General features: G+C 38.5%; 1 protein-coding gene across 3 annotated transcripts in view; it reads right to left on the reverse strand.

Moving 5' to 3' along the window:
• LOC107559383 (5'-AMP-activated protein kinase subunit gamma-2-like) overlaps positions 1 to 10276 on the reverse strand; it is a 54941-nt gene extending 44665 nt beyond the window's left edge. For 2 of the 3 annotated variants that reach the window (XR_001605617.1, XM_016243180.1), the window contains exons 1-2: positions 9665 to 10276; positions 1757 to 1968 (exon numbers count right to left, since the gene is read on the reverse strand). Coding sequence is in view for 2 of the 3 variants with exons in the window: in XM_016243180.1 (XP_016098666.1) it covers positions 1757 to 1968; positions 9665 to 9758 (306 nt within the window). In the remaining variant the exon portion in view is untranslated. The remainder of the gene's footprint in view (positions 1 to 1756; positions 1969 to 9664) is intronic. The other variant, XM_016243181.1, reaches the window with a different exon arrangement.
• Between the last annotated feature and the right edge of the window lie 5988 nt (positions 10277 to 16264).

The following is a 16264-nucleotide window of genomic DNA, read 5'->3' on the forward strand; positions in this document are numbered from 1 at the left end:
GATTACTTGGCCCTAGTTACAGCTCAGTCGCTCTCTGCTGGATGACGAAGAAACGAAAGAAATGCGAATGCACTGATCATAGCTATAAAAATCACCGGCTGCGACTTAGTCTCAAAACCAGCATTTTAAACATCATGAGCGCGTGAGCCAATGATCACAGTTTAAGTCGCAGGAAATAAGGTACTTTCCATTTTAAGGTATTTAATCAAACCGGCGAATCTTCCAAAATTCCTATGTAATCCTGGCTGTTCCCGCCACAAAAACTAATAAATAAACAGCGCAACTTACTCAAAGTAGGGTGTTTCATCAAGAACGGGCACTACGTTACTTCTGGTCCTGTGAAAAATCTCTTACGACACACTTCTACACTCTTACAACGAGTGTATTTATTTGTCTATTAGTAATGTCCAATATTCTGTGGTGGAAATTGTAAACATTTTTGGAATAAAATAACGTTAGCTTGTTGTTTGTCTTGCTAAGAGTAATTCCATACATAGCTAGCACTTTATATCAGTTAAATCGTGTTCTCACACTTTTTGCATATTTTGACTAAATCTGATTGGAAATGAATATATACTGTTCGATTGGTATTTAGGCTACACTTACTTATCTTTATCGCACATCACATGTTTCATATTTCATCTCAAGTTCTTCACTGTAGTGCTGTTGGTAAACAAGTGCACTCACTTTTGATAAAGCTTTATTGGGGAAAATTATTGGTCATTTTGCAAATGACACCACAAATGGGGGACATAGTATTTGGTTTAAAAATTAAATCATTGTGTATAAATTATTTAAAATAAATAATGGAAATAGTTTGTTTATTCACAGCTTGTTAACTGTAGGTTATCATAGATTTGAGAATGTGGATTAATTCATAGTTTTATAAATAGTTTTTTACGTTTACATTTGAGTCTGCGACAGGTGTAAAAGAATCTATAAAAGTCACCTGAAAAGTATCAAAAGTAAAAAAACTAAAATCCAATATAGTTTTAATGTGATCTTCATTTACACCCGTTTGTTTTAATAAATATCAGCCTGTGGTACGTAAGTGTCTGAAGTTGAAGAAACACCCAATAACAAGAAACTTTCTTATATTTGCAAATTCAACTTTGTAGTAATAATGTCATAGTCTAAAATAGTTATTAGGGCTCTATATCCTGCAGTTGCAACTGTAAAATGTAAACTTTCCATAATAATAAATACTTTGCAATGGGCTTCCATAACGAATTGTCCCGAAAAATTACGAAAGTAATTTTTCAAACATTTCCACATATTTTTTCACAGATTGTCTTTACAGATATACAAGTCAAACAGACTGTGTGCAGTTGTTGACCTATGCTCATTTTGTATTAATGGCTAACAGGCGACAAGTCACCTGTGCAAAATATAAAGTCACAATTACGAAAAGGTCAATTACAAGCAAGCATCATATTGTCCAGAATGCCTGTACTTGACCTCAGTTGCTGCATCAGATATATTACTGATGCAAATATCAACTGCTTAAAAATATATAAATGTAAAAATATGAATTTCCCAAAACAAGAAAAAACATTTGCCCAACAATTTGTTCTGATCGAAAAACATCAAACGATGTGTTAGGTGAAGAAAATGAGCAAGCAGTTTTGTCTTTTTAATAAATATGCAATTAGTTGATTGAAGGTGCCACTAGAGGTGTAAAAATGACTTTGCTTTTCTATGGGTCAAGTGTAAACTATAGTAATCCCAGAAAGAACGTGTGAAGTTGTTCACTCACCTGGCGTGAGGTAGAGTTAAAGGTGTACGAGGTGATAGGGGGTTTGTTGGTGGAGGGGCTCAGGCTGAAGCGCTGACCTGTGTCAGGGGGAGACGAGAGAGAGCGGGAGCGTCTTTCCTCCACGCGCTCCGCAGGACTGGGGGTCTCCACAGGGAAGACTGGTGGAACGGGACTCTGTGTCGGGGTGGTGGGGGGAGTGGAAAGCCCAGAGCCTGTGAGACACATCAGTACGGAAGACAATGAAGTACTGAATTTGCAAAGTGGAAAATAATCATAATTCTGATGTGAAATTAGGAGAGTGGCTTATTTTGTGAAATTCTAAATGAATAGCAGAAAAAAGCCAGAACAGAGATGATATCTATTCTGATATCTGATCTATCTTATTTATCTTCTGCTAGCTTTCCTACCTCAAATTGGTTTCTAGGTTACATGTTGTGAAACTGGTCTTAGTAACAGATGCTAAATTCTGCCAGGACTGGTCAAATAATCATGACACAGCAAAAAATAGACAGCTGCACTGACCAATATCTGACCATCAATCAAGATCAAGATTCATAAGAAGAGTATTAGTGTACTGAATCAGTTAGTAGGAAACATGTTCCTCTGCTCTGTTCCCACAACAAAATCACACAAAAAAATCACATGACCCACACTTTAACACTGAATAACAGAGGTTATAATTCTTCACACTTAAGAGTATTTTTATTCTTCAAATGCCAAGCATAAATGGCCATTCTGTCTGACAGATCAGTGTTCGAGAACTTGATTCTGTGTCAGCTTCGTAAACAATATTGACATGTAAACAATTGTTGGTATAATGTTGAAATTTTTTTTTTAAATTATTATTGTGTATTATTATGTTCATGAAATAAGTCTCTTATTCTCACCAAGACTGCATTTATTTGATCAAAAAGTAAAAACGGTAATATTACAGTAAAAGAGTTATATTGTGAAATATTACAATTTAAAATGTTTTATATTTTAAAATGTAATTTATGCTTGTGATAACAAAGCTGAATTTTCAGCATCATTACTCCAGTCTTTAGTGTCATATGATCTTCAGAAATCATTCTAATATGCTCATTTGCTGCTCAAGAAACATTTATTATTGATGAACAGTAAGTAAAATAATATAGTAATGGTAAAAAAAAGAGATAATTAATATGAAATAGAAATTTTGTGTAACATTATATAAGCCTTTACTATATCTTTTGATCAATTTAATGCATAATTTAAAGTTATCCAAGTTGTTCTTTTTGAAGTAGGAATACAGTTCCATTTAAATGAACTTCTGGTTTTGTGTCCAACATCTACCAATGAGTATGTTTACATGGACAACAATATTCCGATATTAACATGATTAAGACAATACTCTGATTAAGAATCTACCATGTAAACAGAGATTTCTGATTACCTTAATCCGGCTAAAGTCATACTCGAAGTAAACACAAATCGAATTAAGAGATTTGGAGTATTCCTATTTTAGTCGCATTATTGAAGTGCAGTATAGACATATACATACCTTAATCACACTACTATTACTATCAAAAGCACATATGCTCTGAGGAATCTTTAAATCTGAAGCATGATTTGAATATCAGTACATTAATTCAGCTGAGAGCTGAAGCAACTGGGCATATTCAGCTCAGAGCACTATTCATGTATCTCTGCTTTTGAGGCATTTGGCTATAGCATGTCACTATGCTTCATCTACGGACGTTTCATAGTCAAAACGTTCTGTGTTGGACTGGTAGATGTGCATGTTTGGGCTGTATGCAAGTGATTCAGAAGATGGGTATCCATCATTAGATTATAAGACAATATGAATTTGCGTTTCAATTATGAAATGCACTGTTGTAATCAATTAGTTTACTGTAGACACGATTAGCCCTGGCAAGCCTCCTCTCTGTGTATGAAGGGAAGATTGGGGCTGGGGTCAGGCTGGCATCAATTAATGCTGGTGTCCCAGTAGCTAATTTTTAGCTGTTCATCATTCATTAACTTCATTTACATAGTCGTTCAAAAATCAGATTGAGTCAGTGCACACAGTCACACCTCTCAGCGGGTGGGCATTAACAGCCTCAGCTGGGTGTTGATGGCCCTGTCGACACACCAAAAACATCCAACTTGCCTTGATATTATCGTTCAGTCAGTGGGACAGACTCTCGTGGTCTTGGCAGTGACCAATAAGTGGATAGAGGTCAGAGAAAGTCATGTAATTAGGTACTCCTCTCCCAGGCTTAATTATTGAGCGTGATGCACAGATTGACTATTTTTTCTGAAATTGTGCTCTCTTCTGTTGGAGGTTTGACACTAAAATCGAATTATAGAGGGTAGTTCACCCAATAATACATTTCATTATCATTTATGTACCCTTGTGTCATTCCAAATCTTCCATGGAACACAACAGAAGATACTGTATATTTAGAAAATTGTCTTAAGGGTATTTCAGACTTGAAATAGTTAACTATAGCATTGCGCATCCTCGCATTATATATCGCCCAGTACTATGAAGATTTCCCTGGACTTTTCAGACTATAAAGTTAAGATGAGCAGTGTTTACGTGAATGTCCAATGCATGTGAATATGAGTGACTGTTGCTACGCATTTAAAGCTGTAACATTTAAACACTGCATTGTTTCACATTGTACAAGTTTGGCATCGCACTGTGGGGTCAGTGCTGCAAAAGCAGGTGCTAACCCTGCTCCAGGGTTTCTTAAGGGTTTCAAGGGGTAAAAAAACTCCTCAATTACCAGTCTTAAAGGGGTCATATGATGCGATTTCAATTTTTCCTTTCTCTTTGGAGTGTTTCAAGCTCTTGGTGCATAAAGAAGATCTGTAAAGTTGCAAAGACTAAAGTCTCAAATCCAAAGAGATATTCTTTATAAAAGTTAAGAGTTAACCACACCTACCTAAAACGGCTCGTTCTAACACGCCCCCACATATCTACGTCACTATGTGGGAAGATTTGCATAACGCCGCCCAAATGTTCACGCAAAGAAAGAAGGCGTAACTTTTATTCTTGCTGTAGTATTGTTGTTGCCGCCGCCATGTCGTGAAGGCGCTGTGTGTTTCGTTGTGAAAGCGAAACTACTTTGTTTGGTCTTTTTCAAAAGAGGATGATATCTGCTTCTTCATGCCTAGAGCTGATCTGTGCTGGTCGCTGAGGAAATACATCAACTTTGCGCTGTGGATCGCCGGATCGGCTTTCACCGTGGATGAAGCGGAGTCCAGCCCGGGGTCGTCACATGTGGTTGCCGCTCCTTCGTCGAATCCACCGGCCGCGCCGTTCTCAACCCCGTCACCTCTGCTCACTCTAGCCCGGCCTCAGCTCACGCTAGGCAGCAGCTTCTGCTCACGCTAGGCCGCCGTGTGTTTCATTGTGAAAGCGAAACTACTTTGTTTGGTCTTCCAAAAGAGGACATGACTACAAATCAGTGGTTAAGTTGTATTTACAACACTGTTCCAGAACACTTCAAACCAAATATTCAGATGTGTGCAGCACATTTTATGGAGGACTGTTTCCTGATCCTGGGAGAGTAGACTACAATGCCGTCTGTTCTGACTCACAGACTGCAAGTACGTTTTCATTTAAAGGATTTGCCACTGATGATTCAAACGTGAGTTTTGAGCAGTGTAGAGTAGCGCTTGTTGTTTGTCATTTCTCCGATCACAAATGCAGACATGGTTTTATGTTTATGCGGCGCGATGCAACGCAACGCGTAAAAAGACAGTATAAGTCATTATAATCCGTAATTATGTCCCCACTGGATGCAACAAATGCCTCGTTTGTAATGGGTTTTCATGTTTTTTGTTTCATCGCTCCGGCCGGGACACGGCATCACAGTATGGTGAGGGGCGTAACATTTCCGTCACACGCTTGAGGTATTCGGCCAATCACAACACACTGGATAGCTGGCCAATCAGAGCACACCTCGCTTTTCAGAGCGATGAGCTTTGTAAAAATCGACGCGTTTCAAAAAGGCGGGGCATAGAGGAGAAATAATAATGTACAGTATGTGGAAAATAATGTGTTTTTTGAACTTTAAACCGCATAAACACATTTCATTACACCAAATACACAAAATAATGTTCTTTTTAGCAGCATCATATGACCCCTTTAAACATTCCTTTAGCTGGGGTTAAAGTCAGCATGAAATCAAAATGGACAATTCTTATATTTTATGGAATATTGCATGAGATCACAGCAATAGCAAACAACATTGGTCCAATCAATTTCCAATGGAAAAAAAAAATCTAATCACTCCCTAAATTTTTTATGTTCAAGAAGCCATTTCACACATATATATACGTCAAAATAGTAAAGAAAAGACTACCGCAACTTTCGTTTCGTATGTTAAAGGTTTATAACAGGGGTTTGCAACTTTGACACTCGAGGACCACTCTTCTGCAGAGTTTAAGTCCAACTTTACTCAAACACCCCTAAACAAGACAATCAAGGTCTTCAGGATTACTAGACAGCTAAAGGCAGGTGAGTTTGATCAAAGTTGGAACTAAACTTTGCAGGAAAATTTATCTCGAGAACCACTGGTTTAGAATGAGGGGTTAAGTGCAATGTGAAAGGTCTTGTTTGGACCCCATTGACCTTCACGGTTTCTGAAAAACTGTTTCTGCCCTCAGCCTCTCTGAATTGAGAGTTAGGTAAAGATGCGGTCACATTTACAGTTGTATCAGCAAATATTTGCAGTTTCAGTCACTTCAATAGGAATCCATGCAATTTTTGTATTGGGTTTGAGTTCATCATACTAAAGGCCAAAGTATACTTTGGTTTTTACATGTGTGCGAGGGCAAATTTCGTCACCAGAAAAGTATGCGCACCATCCAATTTTTGGTATAGCTCCTACTTTGAACATGCAGGTCATGCATGCGCATTGACTTGGTTTTGCACTAATCAGTTGTTCCACAAGGTGGCCCGGGCCATTGTTTCACAGCAGAAACAACAACAACAAATACCAGAGACTGCAACAACAACAGATGCCTGCATTGACAAGCGCTTGTGTGAGGGGTTATGAGAGAGACACAACTTTAGATTAAAGAGTAAAAGGACATTTTTATCGGTCATAACTTCTGGAGAAAAACAGCGCAGACACTGGACTAAGATGAATCTTTCTAGAGCGCATGTGTCGACCGCCTGCGTTCACGCACACTGTCAAATGGAGTATTCTTTGTAAGGCTGCGTGTTCGACTGTAGGCATACGCTAGCATACGCATACATTTATTTTTTTTTATTTAAAAATAATTTAAGTATACTTTGGGATTAATTCATCACATTGGCGGTTGACCAACAGAAAGCTGCTTGGTTTGAACTTCTTGACTTGCTTGACTTCTGTGTGAGCAGTTCTTCATAAATCGCTATATATTGACAATGGACCTTTTTACCTGCTGAATTACGCTAATGTGTCCAACACCTTATCTCCTTCATAACATGGCCCGTCCCTCCCTCTAGGATACTGGCTGGGTGGACTCATGAATTCGCTACAAGATTCCTCTGTCACCCCTTGATTTATGTCAGTAGATGCGAGGAGCTCATAAGTACAGTTACCGTATCACTGATGCTACGCTATCTGAAGGATGCTTGTTGGATGAAGGTACAGTACAATAACTCACCTATATCGCTTTCTATTAAACTTGGACCAAAAATACACTTCTCAAATAAAGTATATGTGGGTAGTTATCAGTAAAGGTTAATATGCGTGCACGAGAACATGACTTTGGGATCCTAACTATCTTATGACATTCAGCCAGATTTAACCAGCTGGCTTAGACCTGTTTTGGTGTGTTGTTGAGTTAGCTTCTTATTTTAGCCTTGCCACTGCTACACATTCCACAAGGGCAGATAACACTCACTCACAGGCCTCCAGAGTGTATGCTAGGACTCAGATCAGTTTGACTCCGTTCCATGGCGATGTTAGTGAAATGTTTAAGTCAGGGATTCTGGTTTTACACTATTTGATGGCACCATTTACCGAGAGACCTGAAGGATGAATGCTTGTGTTCATTCAGTTCAGGTTTAATGATGCAATGATATAGGCTAGTTTGAAATGTGTTTACAAATCCTTTGACTCATTTGAAGAAATGAATGCCATCTAATCTAATTGTGTGCTTGCTGGTTTACATTATATTTTTATCCTTGTAAGCTATTTGAGTAACTGACATGCTACAAATGAGAATGTTCATATCAACGCCTTCCTGCATGATATTCCACACAGCACATCATAATACCTTTACCATATTAACCAGATTGAGCAAGAAGACTATTGAGTAACATGCTTCCAACAGCTGGAACTTGAGAGACGGAGGCTTCCGTGGCTCTTATTCAGCAAATAATCCATGTCAGAGTCAGTCAGGAAACATACTGGCTCTGAAAAATCATCTGTCAGTCATAGAACTAATCCTAACCTTTATCCTAAGCCTGAACATAAATGTGAACCAAATTTTGGATTCAGCTGACAGTGTGATGAGGCAACCTGAGCTTGTTCGATTTGCGTCAGGAACACTACTCAGGACCCCACTGCGACTCTAATACAATACTCCAGTCAGGCTGACATAATATGACCCATCATATGATTCAGCGCATGTTTACATGCATCCAGACATTCTGGACAGGCAGAAAATCCAAACAAACTGACTGCTGTAACACAATGAGAGAAAGTATGTAAGGTACAAGGTAAGTTGTTCTGTAGTTGTTCTTTAAAGGTGGAGTGTGCCATTTCTACACTACTATAGCAGCACCATACAGTTTTGCAAAAATATTAGCTTTCAAACAGATTTCCCAAACAATCCCTCTGTCTACCATTGGTCAGCCAACAGACAGTTCTGCCCCAAACTTACGCCATTGTCTGAGCCAATATTGCTACGTTGGGCTGGTCAGGACACCCAAACAAGCAGGATAATATTTTAATAATGCTATAGTGTTTATACTTTTAGGGGAAACATACAGATTTTAAAGGTGAAGTGTGTCATTTCTGCACTAGCAGCACCATACAGTTTTACAAAAATACTGGCTTTCAAACAAATTTCCCAAATAATCTCTCGGTCTGCCATTGGTCAGTCAACAGACAGTCCCACCCCAAACTTGCACATTTGGACACCCAAACAAGCAGGATAATATTTTAATAGTGCCATAGTGTTTATACTTTTAAGGGAACTCACCTTACGTGCAGCTTGCTTAGTTGTCTCTGGGTATTGAGATGGGACAGTAGAAAGTATTTTAAAATCGAAAAAATGACATCACCTTCAAGTCAGTCCAAAGTCAAGCTGAGTCCAAATGTCACAGAGATTCTTGTTTATATTCTTAATATGCTTTTCAAAAACATATGGGTTTTGAATTCCCAGTTCGTGCCTCCAGTTCAATTTGAGTTTAGTTGTTTCAAGTGAGCCTGGTGTCTTTTTCAAGGCTTACTCCTCATGTCCTAATGTCACATTTGTTTTTTGCGTCACTGTGACGAAGGCATCAGCTGAAGGCTTCGGGGTCAACCCTGAACCAAAGTAGGTCTGAAATGACCTTCCCTGCCAAGTGGTTAATAAAAACTTACATAATACGCAGTTCAACATAGACCATTCCAGCCTACTGTAATTTCCTTTACCTCTACACTGGAACGTCTAGGCCATCTATTTTAATGATCTTGACATACAAAAACAGTAGCCAAGTCAACAGACCATGAATGATTGATCCAGTTCAAACAACAATTTATGTCATGGCACTTTATGCAACACATACATATACTGTACATATCTGATGTACTGAGACTTTCTGATGAACAACAGTAAATGCCTGTCTCATAATAGCACAAGGCAGACTGGAACATTCCACCACCAGACAGATATCAATACTGTTATGTCTAGCTGAAGGCTCTATACAGAGACATATCCTGATTAGTATCTTACCAGACAAACATGCCGATTCTGACTGCCGTCTCCCGGTGAGCAGCTCCTCGTCATGGTGCCTCTTGGTCCGACGCAAGCTACCAAACCTCTTCATGGGAACCAGCAGACCTCACGTCCGGCTTGAAGATCAACCATACCGTCCTGACTAAAGCAATGACACACGACACAGAGATCCCGTTCGGATAACAGAGAACTCAACACCAAGTGAAGCCAAAGCAAATTTCAAGGATTCCAGAAGAGGTTCTCGTTCTCAGTGAAGCCAGATGATGGATAGCTGTACCTTCAGAAGTGTCTCCTATAGATATTTATGACAGTCTCTTTGTTCTACACAGATGCCACGTGTCCCAGCAGTCCACTTGAATTCCTCCAGTACCCTTTGTAGAAATGAAATCCTGGCATTGGCTGTATTCCAGTGCTATTTATTGATCCCCTGATTCCCTGTCTCCATGAAACACACAATGCAGTCCGTCACTTTGCTTACACTGTGTCAGTTGAGCAGACCCTGCTGATGAAAGCAGACATGCTTATGGCCCCCAGTGCTGCAGATTGTCTCAGAAGTGATGCCTCTCTTCACTTATCTATCTGCACTCTCTCTCTCTTCTCGCCTTTTCTCTTCTCATTCCTGTCTCTCTCTCCCTCTCACCAGAGTGCAGCCCTGCCCTCTCTGCAGGAAACTGTCAGGTGCAGCTGTGTGTCTCTTTAAAATAGCATACATGGCAGGAAGCTGTAAAAGGAGACCAGGCAACACAAGCCAGCAACACTTTTGTTTCAGTCCTCCACACAGTTTGCTCTTTTTGCTTGACCTCTGAATTTACATATAGACAGTAAATTGCTTTTACTCTGCTGCTCTTATTTTACCCATTCGGTCCTTGTGTCACCCTTTCATCCGATATTCCTGGTCTTTCTGAAACTTTCAGTTATGCAGTGCCATTTTACATTCCCTGGATTGTAGTTCTTATATTTAAAATTAAATTATTATGGTGTTTGCTAAACCTATTGTTTTTATAATAATAATAATTATTATTATACATGCATCCATCATCCAAACTGCAAAGGTCGCAGAGATGCTGGAGCCTATTTTGACTCTTATATATTTTATAAGCTCTTTGTGAGTTCTCACCTGGTAAAAATACCACCATATGTACACCAGGGGTGTGCAGTCCATTTAAGCTGCGAATGCTCTGCATAGCCAAGCCATTTGAGAATAATACATTTGGGGACTGGCTAAATATTTTCATTACTATAAATTCCCTTACATAATAAAATGTTGGGAATACATATGTAACTGTCTGTAAATGATTTCTATTCTGGAATTTAATCATTTAATAATGGAATCCATTATTATGGAAAAATATGCTGTTGCTGCCAGATCTCGATAACTGAAAATCTCGACTAAATCAAAAAAAAAAAAAAAAAAAGTATTAACTGCATATTTTCACTACATAGTTCCATGCTTTCTCAAGTGAAGCAAATTGAAAGTTCACTGAAAACATATCTTAAATTTTTTTTGCCATAGAACAAGTATGTTGAAGGTACATGTTATTTGGCAACATGCTTGAGCAAACTAATCAAAGTGAAAATTTCTGAGGATTTTTTATGTGTGTATGATGTGTTTATATGCGTGTAAGCATGTTGGAAAGCACTGCCATGAATTACTATTCCTGGCAACAGCCCTACTTTTATTTAGACTCCTGCCATGGTGTTTCTTATGTCATCTCTCTTAAATTAATAAATTAGATAGCATAGGCTACCCGGTTAAAGGGGTCATATGATGCTGCTAAAAAGAACATTATTTTGTGTATTTGGTGTAATGAAATGTGTTTATGCGGTTTAAGGTTAAAAAAACACATTATTTTCCACATACTGTACATTATTGTTTCTCCTCGATGCCCCGCCTTTCTGAAACGCGTCGATTTTTACAAAGCTCATCGTTCTGAAAAGCGAGGTATGCTCTGATTGGCCAGCTATCCAGTGCGCTATGACTGGCCGAATACCTCAAGCATGTGACAGAAATGTTACGCCCCTCACCATACTGTGATGATGCCCTGTCAGGCCGGAGCGATGATTCAAAAACATGAAAACCCATTATAAACGAGGCATTTGTTGCATCCAGTGGGGACATAATTATGGATTATAATGACTTATACTGTCTTTTTACACGTTACGTTGCATCGCGCAGCGTAAACATAAAACCATGTCTGCATTTGTGATCGGAGAAATGACAAACAACAAGCCCTACTCTACACTGCCCAAAAAACTCACTTTAAACATAAAAAATATAAAATATAAATACTCTTTAAATATAAAAAAACTTACTTGCAGTCTTTGAGTCAGAACAGTGTATTCTACTCTACCAGAATCAGGAAACAGTCCACCATAAAATGTGCTGCACACATCTGAATATTTGAGTTGAAGTGTTCTGGAACAGTGTTGTAAATACAACTTAACCACTGATTTCTAGTCGTGTCCATTTTTGGAAGGCCAAAAAAGTAGTTTTGCTTTCACAACGAAACACAGTGAGCAGAGGCGGGCGGGCTTGAGAACGGCGCGGCCGGCAGATTCGACGAAGGAGCGGCCGGAGGGCTTGCGGCAACCACATGTGACGACCCCGGGCTGGACTCCGATATCGTGCTCTTTTGGAAGACCAAACAAAGTAGTTTTGCTTTCACAACGAAACACACAGCGCCTTCACGACATGGCGGCAGCAAAACTACAGTGAGAATAAAAGTTACGCCTTCTTTCTTTGCGTGAACATTTGGGTGGCGTTATGCAAATCTTCCCACATAGTGAGGTAGACATGTCGGGGCGTGTTAGAATGAGCCGTTTTAGGTAGGTGTGGTTAACTCTTAACTTTTATGAAGAATATCTCTTTGGATTTGAGACTTTAGTCTTTGCAACTTTACAGATCTTCTTTATGTACCAAGAGCTTGAAACACTCCAAAGAGAAAGGAACAATTTAAATCGCATCATATGACCCCTTTAAAGAAAAGTCACTGCTCGCCACTGATATACACACATACAAGGAGCGCTAAGCAAAACAACACAATGTATTATTTTCTTTTTCGGTCCCAACCAAAAGAACTAAGAAAACCAAACTATAGGTGTGAACGCCCTTAGAATCTGGATTTTCAATCCTATAGTGTCACTTCCGCAGTTTGAAATCCCATCTCCTCCTGATTGTTCAGAACTGTCTTCTCTTCAAGACAATAATACAGAAACTTTACAGCAGTGCTGATGCCGAGAGCTCTGTGTCCCTGTGGTGTCTGACTCCTGGTGTTGCATCAATCCAATCCAAAGAGAATAAAGCCATCTATACTATTCAGAGAACATGAAACATAACTGAAGATTCAGTGGACAAACAAAGCAGACCATATTTATTCCATGGATCAATGTCTGTCTTACTACAATACACAACACAACTGTGTTTATAATCTGACCCTTCAAACTAGGATATATGATATAAGATGATTGTTTGAATCACAGTGCCCCCTGGTGGGAAGTAAAGGAGATTGGCGAAACACGTTTGAGGGTCAAACTCTAATGTGAGTGTAGGCCAGAATGAATTTCTCCACTATATCATATATGAGTATACCATGTATGATTAAACAGAATTGGAGCAGGTTAAACAGATGATATGAAGTGAGATTAGGTTATCTCAGTGCATGCAGCAGCTCAGGTTTCACATTATTCAAATAAACTGCACAAAGACATGTATTTATAAAGCCTCAATATGCCACCACCACTACCACCACAATGATCAGCATAAGTCCATGAATAGAGCTCTATGAAATGAGCTCTTGGCAATTTAAAATGGCTCTAAAGATTTCGGCAATGAAGGAGGCCACTTCCTGTGATCTTTTGGCAAAACGAGGCAAAGGAGACAGACTTCGGAAGAACCCCTTATTGGAGAACAATCTGGAATTGTGGCCAGAAATTTTTAGGTACATTAGATTTGGTTCAGTATGGCACACAGTAACAGGCACTCAGTCTTCCCCCTGACTGCTGTCTCTAACATTGGATGGATTTCTGGAATATTCTTCTCACTGAGACAAACAAACCTCCTCGTACTATTAGGACAGAATGACTCACTGCTCGTTTTTGATGGTGTAGACTCTTTAACCACTACATTTCTTAAGAAAATCCAAAGATTTTCATGTCTTGAATACTTTTCATTTAGAAATTAAAGTTGTAATTTATAGATAAAAGAGTTTCTCTCAAGATCAACTGATCGTAGTGACTTTGTGAGCCATTGCCATGAAAATATGACATTTATATACTATCATATATGGCAAAAAGGGGTTTTCAAGCATCAAAACAATAAAAGTTTAATACAGCTTTAAATGAGTTTGCCCCATAAATCATAAGGTGTCCTGTTTAATTCGTTTTTTTCTGAGTAAAAAATAATGACAATCATACATATTTACCATGATTTACAGAAAAAAAATGTCATTCAGTGTAACAATAGTTTTTATACCAAATACGTCTTGTCAGGAATATTTAGAACAAGAATCCATAGATGGCATTAAAAGACTTTATTTAAGGATCACAGTGCAGCACACAAAACTAATTTATTGTCATTTTAAATCTTTACCAATATCCTTCAAACCACTAGGTTTTACCCATTTGTCAGCAAGACGTTTTTAATCATTTAAAATAAATTTAGTATGAACACTTATTCTTTTATATATTTTAATATGTACAGATCAGAATAGGTATGTTGTATATATATCTATATATGCTGAATGATGATGGAACATTATTTCACCCATGTTTTGTCATTTTATTTTTACTTAAGTAATTTGAAACAATCAAGTAGACACTTTACTTGGATATAATATGCCTTCTGGGTCTATAAAATCACTTCTGTAAATTTAATTTGATGTGGAAACCAAAATGGGACATCTCATCTTTGACCCACACACAGAATTATACAGCATAACATTTTGGTTACATATTTCTTCACAGCAGATTCTGGAACTGACACGAGGAAAACGGAGCACTTCTGTTAATCAGCCACATGGGCACAATCTTTGGAACTAAACAACTAACATTTGAAACCAGAATGAGAAGGTGCTGTGTTTTACGTCATGCTTTTGATTGGTTGACTCTACCATACCGCAATTCTCGGTGCAAGTACAAAATAAGTGCATCAAAGTACAAGTCATACTGGTTTGAGAAGACATGAGGGTCCATAAATAATGACAGGATTTGTTTTGGCTATAGTTCACCCTTTAAATTTGTGAAAAAAACAAATCCTCTCACTGACAACCTGACATCATTAAGAAATAAAATAACTAGGTGATAAGCTTATGAAGAATGATAATAGATGCAATGATGTTAAAAGCAAAATTGCTATTTTTTTAGGATGCTGTATTTACTTTATTTTACAAAAAAAAAACAAAAACACAATAAATCTGTGAATATCCAAAAATCTATATTGGTATGATATGCTATGGTACATTAATACTTGATTCCTCTTGATACTGACATGCAGTTTAATCAGAGCAGCAAGCCAACAGAAACTGCTTTCCATAAGGATGATTTAGGTTAGTTAGGAGTATTTGTTTTGTTAAGATATGGGTTCTCTATATCAAAAACTTAATTCTCCTAGCATTACTGTTGTATAAAGTCAGCAAATGAGCTGTGAGTCTGAGACTGACCTGTAAATCCTGTAACAAGCCCTCACTCAAGTCATTTCCAGGCCACCACTAGACTCTGACTAGAGAAACAGTGATGTGGGCTCATGTCTGTGCCCCATTATCTATCAAACTGCTTAATGTGCACATTAGATCTGCACAATTTGGCCTAATAGCATGTGCTCTAATGGCTTTAGTCATTAGAAAAAATAAAAGGCTAGAAAACCCAAATCATGATCTTACCACTTCCTGTTCTGATGTTTTGAAAGCGAGTCAACAGGAACTCAAACTCTGTGTTAAAAGTTCCCTTTCGTCACTGATCAGCTTCCCCATAACCATTATAACAAAAGTGAAGATACAAAACATCTGCAATCAGTATACAGAGAAAACTGACTCAGGAAGTTGCTGAATGAATTCTTACCATGCTGGTAATTGTTTTTGGTATTAACTGCTGTCTTAAAGGGGTCATATGATGCGATTAAAATTTTTCCTTTCTCTTTGGAGTGTTTCAAGCTCTTGGTGCATAAAGAAGATCTGTAAAGTTGCAAAGACTAAAGTCTTTTAGATATTAGATAAAGAGATATTCTTTATAAAAGTTAAGAGTCAACCACGCCTACCTAAAACGGCTCGTTCTAACACGCCCCCACATGTCTACGTCACTATGTGGGAAGATTTGCATAATGCCGCCAAATGTTCACGCACAGAAAGAAGACGTAACTTTTATTCTCGCTGTAGTATTGTTGTTGCCTCCGCCGCCGCCATGTCGTGAAGATGCTGTGTTTTGTTGTGAAAGCGAAACTACTTTGTTTGGTCTTCCAAAAGAGGACGATATCCGCTTCGTCATGCCTGGAGCTGATCTGTGCTGGTCGCTGAGGGAATACATCAACTACGCGCTGTGGATCGCCGGATCGGCTTTCACCGTGAACGAAGCGGAGTCCAGCCCGGGGTCGTCACATGTGGTTGC

Source organism: Sinocyclocheilus grahami, unplaced genomic scaffold (genome assembly GCF_001515645.1).
Source record: "Sinocyclocheilus grahami isolate Dianchi unplaced genomic scaffold, SAMN03320097.WGS_v1.1 scaffold682.1, whole genome shotgun sequence".
Taxonomy (NCBI): Eukaryota; Metazoa; Chordata; class Actinopteri; order Cypriniformes; family Cyprinidae; genus Sinocyclocheilus; species Sinocyclocheilus grahami.